General features: G+C 38.9%; 1 protein-coding gene across 2 annotated transcripts in view; it reads left to right on the plus strand.

Annotated features, from left to right (window-relative positions):
- PKP2 (plakophilin 2) overlaps positions 1-15,796 on the plus strand; it is an 88,007-nt gene that overhangs the window by 67,120 nt on the left and 5,091 nt on the right. Inside the window, exons 7-11 of one of the 2 annotated variants that reach the window (XM_036019178.1) lie at positions 2,435-2,552; positions 3,644-3,808; positions 4,857-5,027; positions 12,646-12,799; positions 14,399-14,588. In XM_036019178.1, coding sequence (XP_035875071.1) covers positions 2,435-2,552; positions 3,644-3,808; positions 4,857-5,027; positions 12,646-12,799; positions 14,399-14,588 — 798 coding nt within the window. Of the gene's footprint in view, positions 1-2,434; positions 2,553-3,643; positions 3,809-4,853; positions 5,028-12,645; positions 12,800-14,398; positions 14,589-15,796 lie in introns of both variants that reach the window. The other variant, XM_028533025.2, reaches the window with a different exon arrangement.

Raw genomic sequence — 15,796 nt, forward strand, 5'->3', positions numbered from 1 at the left:
CATTGTAAAATTTTGGATCAGTTCTGCCTAACATCAGCCATGTTAATTCTCTGATTCCCACAAACTGAAGTATTAGCTGTGGAAAAGATGCTTTAAGATGGATATATTATTTTCTAATAACTATTGTTGGTACAACAATAAATTCCTTTCTGACCAGTGACTTCTATTCATAGATGCAGTGCTGTGAAGTGATACACCCTTATCATTCATATTTCTGGGTGGTTGAGTAAGGGAGGAACTATCTTTGATATTTACTGAAGCAGTGGGGTTCCATGCACTTTCTGTCAGCAAAGGTATCAACTGCCAGAAAGCCCTGATAAGTCCCATTTCAAGCAAGCAGAGTCTGGATAATACCAAACTACCAGACAGCAGTTAGTGCGTGTGAACTGTCAGTCCTGCCAAACTGAATCACCACTCTCCCTCAAAATAAACACCCTGAAGTTAAACAAAGCTAAGTCACCCTCCTGGAAGGTATGTAGTGGGTTTAGCTAGTGAGAAAGACCAACCTTTGATTTGTCAGAGCCATCTTAAGCCACAGCCATTTTTCCAAGCCGAGGTTAACAAGGTCAAAGGGAAACTTTAAAACATGACAGCATTGTCTTGGAATTGAGGACATACGGTATCTGCTAAACAAACAGCAGGCTGAGTGAATGTTAGGTGAGTATCGCTCCACTCCAGAGCCGCCCAGGACGCAGAATGAAGAAGGGCTCTCCTGTCCAGACCTGCACACTAACTCGCTGTCACCTGGAAAAGAAACCGAAAGTCTCTGGACCTCAGTTTTTCCATGTGTAAATTAAGAAGACGGGTCAGAGAGTAGATGGAGGATCTTGGTTCAAATGAACTTCTTGAGGAAAAAACTGTCCTAAAAACGGTTTCATTAACAGTTTATGAACCTTTTCATTGCCTTCTTTTTTTAATGTACAAAGTGCCAAAATTGTTCAGGCACAGTAAAAATTAAGTAAGGAAGTGAATCTTTAATTAGCATGGCTAAATGAGAACCAAAGTCACAGAAGGGATTTTGTTAAAATAAAAACTTGGTTGTAACAGTTCAGCAACACTTCAGTTGTTAGAATATCCTTAGTTTTAGGTGAGTTAGTCTTATCTCTTCAACAATTAGGTCGAATAATGAAATTGCATTTTTGCGGTTTAAAAACAGTCAAGTATCATCAGTTGTGACCTATAGATGTGAGTAGGGGCGGAGTATAGAGCGTGTGCCCTCGTTCCCTTTAGCACTTGCTACAATGCTGGGCACGTTTGTCCTTCGGTAGTGTGTACTGAAGTAGTATTTGGGAGCGGAAAGTCTTTTTGAAATCACTTAGTTCAATATGGTATTTTTTAATGAATAAAATAAGACCCCAAAAGTTCTCAGAATTGTTGTTCTTTCAACGTTCAGAATGACACTGAGACATTATGAACATACCTTTAATGTGCTTTGAATATTCTACCTACCAGAAAGGGAACCAGTCTGATAAATTTTATAGGAATTGTTCTTAGAAGTGGAAGTTAGCAAAAGGCATTGTGCTTTTGGGGGGGGGCATTCTTATTGACAAAGATGTTAACATTTGAGGGTGAAAATATTTTTAAATGGCTAATTCTAACAAGAAAAACTTAATTCAAAGGAACATGGTAATAATAATACCTGAATATAAGCATGATCTGAATCGGAAGCATGATCCCCAACTGCATTACTTTATTCAATAAGCTTCCATTCTCTATAAGGAAACAGCCTCCACTTGTAGATTTAGTTACTGTTTATAGAAAGGTGTCATGGCTTAGCAAAATTAGAAATAGACTAAGTGCAGGGATATTTATAGGTCATGTTTTTGACTTAGATCTAACATACTCTGAAACCCTGCATTTTTTGTGTCACCTCTCTGCCATTTTAAGTATAGAATCATCACATTTTAGAGCATGTGGTTTAATATTTGTCAATAACAGTTTACAGTGAAACCTACAGAATCCTCACATAATGTAGTACAACACCCTATCTTTATGAATGAGGAAACTGAGACCAGATGGATTTTAGTAACTTTTTGTACATTGCAGTTAAGCCACAGAACAAGGTGGGACTTGGCTACACAGTGTATGATGTCATTTGTTCTGTTGATTGCAAAATCTTCACTTCATAGGTATACCCTCCCAAAAATGGGGTGATGATTAAGGAAATAATGCTGTGATATTGTTGCTTAGAATGAAGTCGACAGGAGACTTTTAAGGATGGTGTTATGTTATATGAATATATTTAGAAGATGTGTCCAAATTTAATTGACTGTCAAGCAGTTGACATAGACTCCAGGACTAGTCTGTCACACCTTGACAAATCTGCCAGTTTTCCAAGCCCTTGGGAAACACCATCAAGTAAAGCTTTGAAACAAAGGCCTATTGGATACATGGCCTAAGTCCTATGGTTTTGTGTTTCTGTTTTTCCTGTTAGAAATATGAGTTCAGCTGGCCCCGACGGGAGGAAGGTAATGAGAAGCTGTGATGGACTCATTGACTCACTGGTCCATTATGTCCGAGGAACCATTGCAGATTACCAGCCAGATGACAAGGTAATGCAAGAGTTAAATATTTTACTTAATGAATTATTGTATCTTACTATGACTCTTCAGAGTGTTCCTGAAGTAGTTGTTTGGGTTTAGCTTTATTCATGAACTCATTTACTGAGCCTAAGATTTCCCCTACGTGCTTAGGAATAATAAAATCTACTCAGTCCCATTTTTCTACTTTCCAGACCTAAATTTCCAAATATTTGTTTAACAACTCTATGTAGATATTTGAAAGGAGCCCAAATGTTACATGATCAGCAGTAAACTTAAATTCATCTCTTGTTTCGTCCGCAAACTTGCTCCTTCTCTTTGCAGTCTTTGTTAATAATTACCACCATCCACCAAATAAAAATAGAAATTTGAATAATCTTGAGCTACCTCCCCTCACATCCAACATCTACTGAGCCACAAATCATGTCCATTCTACCTCTGAAATGTGCTGTGGTTTATCTACTCCTCTCTAATGCTACCTCTGTGGTCCTAGTTTGTGCACCTTGCATACTGATTATTGCAATCGACTCCTGATTGGTCTCCACAGACAATGTCACTTCCTGTTTTCCAACTCCACGTGGCTACTAAGTTATGTACTTAAAATACAGAATCATTCTGAACACACTCTTTAAAAAGTAAACTAGAAAGCCTCTACAGTGTTTTAAGAAATTCAGCCTCTATGCCCTGGCTGGTGTGGCTTAGCAGATAGAGTGCCAGCCTGCGAACCAAAGGGTCACCGGTTCAATTCCCACTCAAGGCACATGCCTGGGTTGCAGGCCAGGTCCCCAGTTGGGAGGATGTGAGAGGCGACTGATCACTGTATCTCTCATGCATCCACATTTCTCTCCCTCTCTTTCTCCCTCCTTTCCCCTCTGTCTAAAACTAAATAAATAAAATTTAAAAAAAAATTCAGCCTCTACTCCTTAGCATTGTGCTCATGAGCATTTATGATCTAGCCTTAGCCTTCCTAGCCACACTCATTCCACTCCCCAGGCTCCCTGCAGTCTAAGCACCCAGTAAACCTTGTAACGAAGTCCTGTGATATCTCACTTGCAAAGGCAATCTCTATGGATATGATCGATATTCATGTTTTGTTTTCTCAGGCCACAGAAAACTGTGTGTGTATTCTCCATAACCTCTCTTACCAGCTGGAGGCAGAGCTCCCAGAGAAATATTCGCAGACTGTCTATATTCAAAACCGGAATATCCAGACTGACAACAACAAAAGTATTGGGTGTTTTGGCAATCGAAGCAGGAAAGTTAAAGAGGTATCTTGGGAGGGTTTTGAAAGGAAAAGTGTTCGTGTGTGCATATTTCTGAGTACTTAGTGTGCAGGAGTGGGCAAAAGTAGATCTATAGTTGTGCGTACATGAAGCTCGGGGTTTATTCTTGTGTTATTACTCATTAATTATTGTATTATTTTCCATGTAAACAACTGTAAACCTACTTTTGCCCACTCCATGTATCAGGCATCATTTTGAGTTATTTTAATCCCTACTTCAATGCCACAAGGTGTGTACTGGCAATATTCTCCTTTACTGAAGAGGAAACAGAGGTACAGTAAGGTTAATTACTTTTCCCAGAATAATTCAGCAAATTAGTAGAGGGGATGGGATTGAATTCCAGGCAGTCTGGCTCCGAATTTGCATTGTTAGTCGTTAAACCATACTGCTGCATTCCCTGTAGATTAGGAAACAGGCTTAATGCCACATGGCCAGTGGTACATACATTGTCTTAACCCTGATATTCACGTTTAGACATTCTAAAAACAAGTGTTGGACATCCTAAAGGCAAAACCCATAGGAAGGAATACTGTCCATACTGGCATTTCATGAAAACTGAAAGAAGGTGGCCTCGCCCACTCCTCAGAGTATCGTGGTGTTTGTGAACTTGGAGAAGAACTGGTAAATTTAGAATCCTGATGCAGTCCTGGACCACTTCACTAAACTCTGAGGGAAGACGCCTATTTTTCTTATCTTTAGAGTGTTTGTGCCTGATTTAGCCTGTAGTTGAACAGCAGCCTGAACACTGTTCCAGGACAGCCTGTGCTCTATTCTCTGAGTTCTTTCTCACTGTGAAATGCGAAGGTCGGGGTATGGGATGTTGCTAGGGAGAAATCATCATCATGGGCTAAAAGTTACGCTGTTGGAGATCATACGTATTTGCCTTTTAATTTCTGTTTCAGGGGCTTCTTATTAAACAAATTATTAGTCTCTCTAGACTAGACAGTGTTTCTAGTGTCTTGGTTTGGGTGTGGAACGGTAGAAATCACTTGGAGGCATTAATTCTGGATTTCACCGTGTGTGTGGTTAGCAGTACCAGGACATGCCTCTGCCCGAGGAGAAGAGCAACCCCAGGGGCGTGGAGTGGCTGTGGCACTCCATCGTGGTACGGATGTACCTCTCCTTGATCGCCAAGAGCGTCCGCAGCTACACCCAGGAGGCATCTCTGGGAGCTCTCCAGAATCTCACGGCCGGAAATGGACCGGTGAGTGTCCAGCCTGTTTTTCTGCTTTTTAAAGTAATGACATTGTAGACGTACCTATGTTTGGTTTAGACATGAGACAGTGAGTAAGAACAAATGTTTTCCCACTTCAGTTAAGAGAGTTCTCAGGAATTGCCAGACTTGCAGAGTCCCAGCCTCACCTTCTGTGAGGCCAAGTCACCACAAGTGAAAGACTCCCAGATACTGATACGAGTCAGAGCTCTCTCAGAATCCTACCTAAACTGGCTTAGGTTAAAAAAAAAAAAGTAATTCCTTGGCTTATATAACTGAAAAGTCCAGGCGGGTCTCCTTTCTGTCATGGTGGGACATAGGTGTCCCAGCAGGTGTAATCGTGACTCTCTCTGGGTTCTGTTTTCCTCTCATGGTTTCATTCTTAATGGGCCTCTTCGCGCTGTAGCAACAATAGCCACCCACAATTTCAGGCTTACATTTTATCCAGCCCAATGTTCCTACACGAAAGGAAATTGCTTCTCCCGAGTTGTTCTGGTAAGAACTCAGAGAGTTAGTCATCCTCACCCATTTCTGAACCAGTTCCTGTGGGGCCCAGAGCCTGAGAGGTTCTGATTGGCCGGCTCTGGGGAATGTGCCCACATGTGAATTTCAGAGGCATGGGTTCTATCAGGAGAGGGTCGCTGCCACTCCTACTGCTGAAACGGACTGAAATGCTGAGGGAATAGTAGCACCTTCGTGGGAAAGCAGCATATTATTACCAAAAGGAACAATGAGTGCTGGGCAGGCAAACACAACAGATGTCCACTGCAGGATGGAGTTGGAAGGGACATCTGTGCTTTTGTGTCCAAGAACTTCCAACTAGGCAATCAAGAGCTGCTTCTCACTTACTTTATGGTAGCAAAATCAAAATGTAAAAAACAGTTGAAGCTTAGTCCCTTCCCCATGTATTTTGCATCTTGCTACACATAGTTAGGGAATCTATAAACATTTAACTGTTTCAGCTAAACTTACATTCATTGCCTTAATCATAAAATGATTAGAATACATTCCCCCAAAAAAGTTCATTGTATGGCCAGTGCCCAAGTATATACATCCCATAGGGAAAAGCACTCTTGTAGATAAGAAAAAATATTATTCTTTATTTGAGAAACCATATTCATTCTTGAATGTGTTTACACAGAAGCTTGCCCTGTTTTGAATAATATTGTAAAATACTAAAACCAACATTTATCTTTCACCATGGTTAAGAATACAAACTTTCAATGTTTGATTTTCTGCAAAATATACTTTTGCACAAACAGAAATGGGAAACTACCAAGTAGACCTGAATGACATGACACAGGGACATTAATTTATCATCTTACCATCTCATTTTCCCATGCTCCGTTTCCCAAAACCATTTCTGTCACTTTCCCAAACCACAGAGGGCCTCTTATTACCACCAATTTACAAGAAAATGTCAGAAATTAAATTGCAGGGTGTGTGTGTGTGTTTAAGCTTGTTGTGCGCTGAGTATGGCTCACCAGGAGCAAACCCTGTAAGACTGGATTTTAGCCTCCCACATTCCAAGATCTCACATGGAATCCAAGCTATGGAGATATCTTCATAACTGCCCCAATCGATCTAATTGTGTCACGGCATTCAAAGTCATCCCTAACCTCAGAGCAGTCCAGTCCCCTGAAAGGAGGCCCAAGCTGCACCGGTATCCATCCATACTCAAGGTTGTAGAATTGAACTTGCTTGGAGATTTATGGGAGAAATCATTAGCAACATGGGACAATGTTTTAAGGACCTTTTGTACCTGTAAGTTGAGGTGATTTTTTTAAAAATTTGACTTCTGTGAATATCTTTTCTAATTATTATTTTTCTTAATAGTGTTATACTTAGGTGGTGTGATAAAAAATATACTTGGTTTTATAGTTTCTACAAGGAATCATTGAATAGGAAGACATGAAAAGCAGGCCATTCACATAGTTCCAGAAACCATCTAGTTCATGAACACCCAGTCCACAAACCTTGTGTTCGCAACTGAGTACCAAGCTGTAATGGCCATGGGCCTCAAATGGGAACGGCCCTAAACTGAAATGAATAGCTTCCTAAAAGATAAATTATAGAATTGAAGTACAAAATGGTGATATAATTTCTCGCCAGTAAAACTACATATAAACTTTATTAGTTCAAGACTGACAGCTGCTAGAGGGGAGAGAAGGGAGCAATGGTGGAAAGAAGGGGAAAGGACTAGGCAAAGAACATGAATGAATGACCCACGGAATGGACAACGGTGTGGGGATTGACTGTGAGAGTGGGGAGTGGGCTGGGCGGAGGGGGGCAAAGGGGGAAAAATTGGGACAACTGTAATAGAATAAACAGTAAATAAATAAGTAAGTAAACTTTATTAGTTCAGATATAGTGGTCATTCCAATAATAAATAAGGAAAGGGAATGGATCCATAAAATGTACCATTTAGCAAACTAACTGTAATATAAAGTATAAATTTATAAGTACAGCATTAATTACAGTATAAATTAAAAGTACAATACAATTTAAAATTTAAGGCAGAAGCTTTTGGTTATAAGACAAATTTAAGTTCTGGGGATGTAATGAACAGCATGGTGATGACAGTTAACAGCACTGTACTGTGTACATGAAAGTTGCTAGGAGTGTAGGTCTTAAAAGTTCTCATCACAAGAAGGAAAATAAATTGTAACTGTGTGTGCTGATGGATGCTAACTAAATTTATTGTGGTGATCATTTCATAATATACACATATATCAGATCATCACATTGTGTACTAAAGCAAATACAATGTTATATGTCAGCTGTATCTCAATAAAATAATTCATGGACTAAACATCGCATTGTAAAGGTCATTGAAATAAACAGTTTTTAAGTTTTTAAAATATTTTAAAACCACTTAATTTGATATCTGTTGGAGAAAACACAATGTATCCCTTACCATATCACACCTTACCCAACAACCAGTTCCATTAGCATTTAAACGTGAAAGATAAAACAATGAAGCTTCTAAATGATAGCATGGAAAAATATCTTCATGACCTAGAATAGAGAAAAAATTCTTAAAAATGGACACAAAAAAGCACTAACCATAAAATAATTATTTTATAAATTGACTACATTAAAACTAATAACTTATGCTAGTATGCTATCAAAAGACATGGTTAAGCTCTGGCTTGTATGGCTCAGTAGACTGAGCACCAGACTGTAAACCAAAGGGTCACTGGTTTGATTCCTAGTCAGGGTACATGCATGGGTTGTGGGCCAGGTCCCCAGTGGAGAGCATGCAAGAGGCAACCACACATTGATGTTTCTCTCCTTCTCTTTCCACCTTCCTTCCCCTCTGTCTAAAAATTAAAAAAAAATAAAATAAAAAGACATGGTTAAGACAGTAAAAAGGCAAACCACAGAGCCCGAAAAGATTTTTGTAACATAGGTAAGCTAAAAACGGTGGTATCGAGAAAACATTAAAATCATCAAGTTAACAATAAAAAGATAGACAACTCAATCGGAAAATGGACAAGAGACATAGCAAGAGCCTCACCAAAGATAGTAAAGAACTGGCTATTAATCCTTTGAAGAGTGTTCAACCTTCTTAATAATCAGGACAATATGAACTAGAAGTGCCATTTGCAAACAATTTCACATATTCTCTAAGACTGAAATATAAAATCTGTGTTTGGTAAATCTGACTGTTTACTTTCCTTACTGAACAGATTCTAGAGACCATCCCACTTCAGACTCCCCTTTCCCCTCAGTGAATCAGAATTAGTAAGACTCAGCTGTGCTTTTTCCTAGTTGAGAAAGTGTCATTTGAGGATCCAGAGTTCACCTAGACTTTCCAATGATTATTTTTATATATTAACATCAAAGTTCTTTATTATATATCATTAAATGGTATAGTATGTTATATGTATAAAGCAAGATTTTAACTTAAAAAACATCTTGCATTTTTAAAAAAAACACACAAATTTTAAGAAATAATTATCTATGACTTTTTAATGTGCCTTGATTCTCTGAGATGATAGTAAATCTTCAAGAAAACGTGAGAGCAGCACACAGTTCATTTAATAAACATTTGTGTAGGACTTGTTATGTTCTCGGCACCATGCAAGACACTGTGGGGAGAAAAGATGGATAAGTTACATTTCCTCCTTTCAAGGAGTATTTGTTCTAATAGGACAGATACACAAGCTACTATAAGCTAAAGAATTAGGGAGTACTAGTAAGGAAAGAGAGGAAAGAAGATGTCAGGCTACGAAGGACTATACATGCCATACTGAAGCACTTCAACATCATTCTCAAGGCAATTGGGAGTTTTGCAGAGTTTAAACTTGAGGTGGAATATAATAAAATTAAATTTTAGAAGGATCCTTCTGGTGTAAGGCTTAGGAATCCCCACTGGTATCTAAGAAACAGCTAGCTGACCAGCAACATTTGGTTCCTAGTGGGGGTTGGAGACCATACATTTTGCAGAAGTAGCAACCTGCAAGTGTACTATTTAGCAATATTTGGTGACCAAGTATAAAATCATTTTTTCAGTTTTAGTGGGTGGGTGGGCAAAGAGCTAGAATGATAAAAGAGGTAAGGGTTTGGGAAGATAGTATTTGATGTGATGGCTCACATACCCTAATCTAGGTAAGAGAGAACTTAAGGCAGGAGAGAATTGATAGCATGAGGTGTGGGGCCTAAAGGTTGAGATAAAGGGGCAGGAGTTCTTGATGAGGCTGAGGAAGAATATATGGTAGGAGTGTTCGGGAGAGAGCAAGGAGAATAGGAAGTTGTGTTCAGAGTCTAACAGTGGAGTTTATGTTTTCTTTTTATTTTTTAAGTATATTTTATTGATTATGCCTTTACAGTTGTCCCATTTTTTTCTCCCCTTTATTTCCCTTCTCCCTGTACCCCAACTCCCACCAGCATTTCCTGCCCCCCCCCCTTAGTTCATGTCCATGGGTTGTACATATAAGTTCTTTGGCTTCTCCATTCCCCATACTATTCTTAACTTCCCCCTGTCTGTTTTCTACCTACCATTTATGCTTCTTATTCCCTGTACCTTTTCCCCTATTCTTCCCTCTCCCCCTCCCCACTGATAACCCTCCATGTGATCTCCATTTCTCTGATTCTATTTCTGTTCTGATTGTTTGCTTAATTCAGTTTTGTTTCTGTTTTTAAGTTCGGTTGTTGATAGTTGTGGGTTTGTTGTCATTTTACTATTCATCGTTTTCATCTTCTTCTTTTTCTTAGATAAGTCCCTTTAATATTTCATATAATAAGGGCTTGGCGATGATGAACTCCTTTAACTCAACCTTATCTGGGAAGTTCTCTGCCTTTCCATTCTAAATGATAGCTTTGCTGGATAGAGTAATTTTGGATGTAGGTCCTTACCTTTCATTACTTTGAATACTTCTTTCCAGTCCCTTCTTGCCTGCAAGGTTTCTTTTAAGAAATCAGCTGAGATTCCTATGGGAACTCCTTTGTAGGCAAGTGTCTCTTTTTCTCTTGCTGCTTTTAAGATTCCTTATCTTTTATCTTGGGCAATGTAATGATGATGTGCCTTGATGTGTGCTTCCTTGGGTCCAATTTCCTTGGGACTCTCTGAGCTTCCTGGACTTCCTGGAAGTCTATTTCCTTTGCCAGATTGGGGAAGCTCTCCTTCATTATTTTTTCCAATAAGTTTTCCATTTGTTGCTCTTCTTCTTCTCCTTCAGGTACCCCTATGATTCTGATGTTGGAACTTTTAAAGTTGTTCTGGAGGTTCCTCTCCTCATTTTTTTGAATTGTTTCTTCATTCTTTTCTGGTTGAATGTTTACTTCTTCTTTTTGCTCCAAATCACTGATTTGAGTCCTGGTTTCCTTCCATTCACTGTTGGTTCCCTGTATATTATCTTTATTTCACCTGGTATAGTCTTCACTTTTTCCTCTATTTTGCAACATACTCAACCATTTCTGTGAGCATCCGGATCACCAGTGTTTTGAACTGTGCATCTGATAGGTTGGCTATCTCTTCATTTCTTAGTTATATTTTTTCTGGAATTTTCATCTGTTCTTTCATTTGGGCCATATTTTTTTTGTCTCAGTGCACCTGTTATGTTGTAAGGGGCAGAGACTTAGTTATTCTCCAGGGCAGGACAACCCAGCTTGCTGCATTGTGGTGCTGTATGTCGGGGGAGGGGTCAGAGAAGGAACTATGCCTCTTGCTCACCTCTTGCCCACTTTCAGTCACTTCCTCCCCTTGATGTGGTCATCTATGACAGGTAGGCAGTGGAGAAGGCTCTAAAGCCCCAGTAGATATTGGGAAAGGACCGGCAGGTCTTGCGATACCAAAGAAAATGCTATGGGGTGATAATAGTTGGATGGCAGTGAGTCAGAAGAGCAGAGTTTTGCATATGTGGGAAGACATAACTATCTAGACAAGCCATTGGGAAGAGAGAGAAAGGCTAAACCTACCCTGTGTCCAAGACACAGGTTGTACAGAATAAATAGCCTTCTCTCTAGATAGCCACAGGGGAAGGATCCTTCTCAGAGGAGAGCAAATAGTCTAATGGAATGTTTTGAAAATTAGTAAAAGACAAAGTATAACTTGTTTACAACAAAGCAAACATTCTAAAATAGTGGTTATTAAATTTTGTTAAGTCAAGGGGACTTTGAGTATCTAAATAAAATTATGGACCCTTTTCCTGAGAAAGTTTATCATGAACACAAATGTAGCTTTAAGGACCAGTCCCCTCTCCGAAACCTACGTTGGACCCTATGTGAAGAGCCCCTGTTCTAAACAGTACACTGGGGCATATGGGATGGACAGTGATCTGTCAGTGGAAAGCAGTATTTAAAGAAGATAAAGAGAAGATACACCCTGAAGAATGGTCATGAATTACAGAAATTTCTGGCATGAATGAATGGCTCAAATCTGGTTCAAATAGAAACCTGTGAAGTTACTGACACACAAGCTCAGGCGTCAGCATTGTTGGAGGTTTGTGGATGCTGGAAAGAGTCCAGTCAGAACTCAGACACCCCAGAAGTAGGGACCAGCCCAGTTTCTAAAGAAATTGGCCTCCAGTGGACATGCAGCCCATGACGCAGAGCGTGGATGATTACACATCATCTAACCAGCAGTACATTTCTTTATTTAAAAGCCCAGTGTCTCTTCTGGAATAAACTGGCTTTTTAGAAATGAATAAGATTATTAAAATATGTAAAATGCCAAAATTTGAACAAGAAAAAAACAGATGAGTAAGTCAACGACCCAGAAGTATAGTGTAACTTTGATTCTAAAACATTGTCTTTATCATGTTCTTGCCACAGTGACGAACTGGAAATGTGAATAAAGGGCAAGCTGATCAATAGAAAAGAAAGAAAAGAAAGAAAAGATAGGCCTGTTTTTTTAATGAAAGATGCAAAAGACATAGGAGCTAACCAAGTCCAATATTTTATTTAAAAATATTGCATACACTGTTTTTATCTAGTGATTCCATTGAAAACCCTAATAAGAGTTTAAAAACAGTATCTTTAGACTGATTTTTGTCACAGCTCTAGTTTTTAAAACACATCTTCCTCAATCTCTAGTAATCTACCGAAACTTACTCTGACCGTGAAGTCAATGTGATAGTACTGATGGAATGCGTTTACAAAACAGATGCCGATGTCTGTAGCCCAGGCAGTGGTACAGAAGGAAAACGGCCTTCAGCACGCCCGGAAGATGCTGCATGTAGGTGATGCAAGTGTGAAAAAGACTGCAGTCTCCCTGCTGAGGAATTTGTCTCGGAATCTTTCTCTGCGCAATGAAATTGGTGAGTCAGTAAGTCTAGATGCAATGTGACTATATTGAAAATGCAAATGCAATAAAACATTCTCTTTCACGCATTCTTTTTACAATGAAGGACTGAAAAGGTGAATAAAGAACAAAATGTGATAACTAGACCTGACTTTTGTGCACCCAGGCATTAAGGGTAAGCTTTCTCACTGGGTCTCCAATAGGATCTTCCTTCATATCCAGAATTTTTTTTTGTTTTAATTACTGCAGAAGGGAAATTTTACACCATAGTAATAATTAACAAGATAAGTAATATATTTGATATTTTTCAGCCCTCGGCAGTACCATCCAGAAAAGTCTTTTTAATCCATGTTGCTGTTTTCCAAAATGTTCTCTCTGTGATTTGCGTAAGCACCACTCTTCTGAAACATTAAAATAACACTCACACAGTGGTCACTTCAAAAACTTGGCCGTTGTGGGACTAGAAATGTATGGATAGATAGATAATCATAAAAAAAGACCAAAAAACTCACTGAAAATGTGGATTCAGCATAGATGGTTTATTTATATAAATACAAGGAAACATTTTTGCTCCTTTTTTGAGAGTCTGTATTACTGACCAAGATGATGACTATGTTACATTATCACATAACAAGTTTTCATTTATTGGCTTTATACCTATAAATATCTAATAACTGTGAATCAAGTCAAAAACTATAAAATGAGAATAGGAAGATAATGTTAAAATGAATTATGCTTCCTAATGCTCCATAAATCAGTCACTTCACTAACATTACAAATAATATTTTGCTTTTTTTGTTTTTGAATGGACTGGATTATCCTCAAATTACAGACACACACAACATCAGAGATGTTGAAGTCTGGTTATATTTTAATCATGTCACTTCCAAAGACAGCTGGCAGCAGTACAACACTGGACAGGTGGTTTCATGCCCATTAAAAGTATAGAGACAGCCTGGAAATTTGTCAGTGGATCTGAAAGAAACCTTGCCGTCGGCACTTTCAAAGCTATGAAAGTGTTCTCCCCATTGTCTTCTCTGCACTTCTGTGCTCCACTTCACTCAGGGCTATTATCCTTTGACTTTTTTTTCTTTTCCCAAATAAAATGTATGGGCTATTCATGTAGAATATTGACACTAATATTCTCTGGTTATTTACATGCTTCATGTATATTGTTTGTGATGCATAAAATTCTTTACAGATGTATTTTAATCATACTCTGTTATTGGGATATTTAGGCTTATAAATTTTTTTATTTATATGTAATTCTATAATGAAGATCTCTGCATAAAGGGGTTTTTTTTCCATTTTTAAAGTGGTGTCTTTAGGATGAATTCCCAGAAGTAGAATTTCTGAATCAAAGAATGTGAAAATTTTTCAAATTCTTGACATTTCTGTCACATTGCTTTCTGAAAAGATTTCCAATATATTGAACACAAAATATCTTTTTAAAAATCCTGTTAAAACTTGAGTATTGGAGAGGTTAACATCATCCCATATGCTTATTAACCAGTTGTGTTTCCTTTTTAAAATGTTCTTTACCCAAAACATTTTGGGATCTTGCATTTACAAAACAATCTTTTAAATCAGGTGTTCTTTTTCTTTCGTTTCATAGCCAAAGAAACTCTACCTGATTTGGTTTCCATAATTCCCGACACAGTTCCAACTACTGATGTTCTCATTGAAACTACAGCCTCTGCCTGTTACACATTGAACAACATAATCCAGACGAATTACCAGAATGCCCGGGATCTTCTGAACACCGGGGGCCTACACAAAATTATGGCCATCAGCGCAGACGATAGGTAAGGCCTTTAGCCTCTGGCCGCTGGCCACCTCTCCTTTCCCACCACGGCTCCTGCATGTACATCGAGTTGTGAGCCTTCAGTCACTGAGGACCACGGGCAGTATTCGGAGAGAGTCAGACTCCATACTTGCAGCACTTCATTGACCTAATGAATTAACTTGTTTCCCAGAACTTCTGCTGTGATTTACGAACAGCAGAGTAGGCAGAGTGGGAGTCCCAGGGACAGGGAATACCCTTTTCCTCCCTGAAATCTGTGGAGCCGGTGTCAGACCAGGGGGCCGATGAGACTGATAACACAAGAAGTGAGAGGCAGGATAGTAAATTCTTGCTTTCTCGGTTTTCTCTATCACTTCTCTTTCCACCTCTGGTTCACTTTTTGGAATAGAGGATCTAATAATGCATATACGTCATTCCACATCCCTGTTTCTGTCTATGAATTTTCCCCATTTAAAAAGGGAGGAAGAGAATGAAAAACTTTGTGTGACCAAATTATTACTCTTACTTAATTTAGAGTGATAGGATCCAAAGGGGACACAAAGGTTATCTTTTTTATTTATATAATTCTGAATTGAGACCTCCCATATACACAGTAGAGACCCAATAACTCGGAGAAATGGCCCAACACTAAAGAAGATGTGGTGGGGGGGGGCAATTAGGGCGGTTACCAGGACAAGCACAGTGAACACGGGTCCTGCAGATTGAAGTCCTTGCCTTCTCTGTTGATAAAAGTTTCTAAAGATTTAGTCAGCCTTCACCTACTGCTACACTCCCTACACATGGAGATTTCTCTTACAAATGTAAATGTCTCTTACAAATGGATAACATCTGCTCAGTTCTCAGAGCTTTTCCATTGTCTGCTCTTTCTTAAAAATAACCTAAAATAATCCCTGTGCCATGTCTGACCGGTGTGACTCGGTTGGTTGGGCGTCATCCCACAAAGCAAAAGGTCACCATTTTGATTCCCAGTCAGGGCACGTGCTGGAGGCAACCAGTCTCTGTTTGTCTCTCTCATCGTTGTTTCTCTCCCATCCTTTCTCCCTTCCCCACCCTCTAAAATCTTTAAATAAATAAATAGATAGATAGATAGATAAATAAAATCTTTATACCAGAGAGGCATATTTCGGGGTGGTATATTCTGTTCCCCTTCACTTGCTGTTTAAAAACTTTTTCCAGTTTTAAATATTAGAGAACCATGGCTTTTCTAGA

The sequence above is a fragment of the Phyllostomus discolor genome, chromosome 2 (assembly GCF_004126475.2).
Source record: "Phyllostomus discolor isolate MPI-MPIP mPhyDis1 chromosome 2, mPhyDis1.pri.v3, whole genome shotgun sequence".
NCBI lineage: Eukaryota > Metazoa > Chordata > Mammalia > Chiroptera > Phyllostomidae > Phyllostomus > Phyllostomus discolor.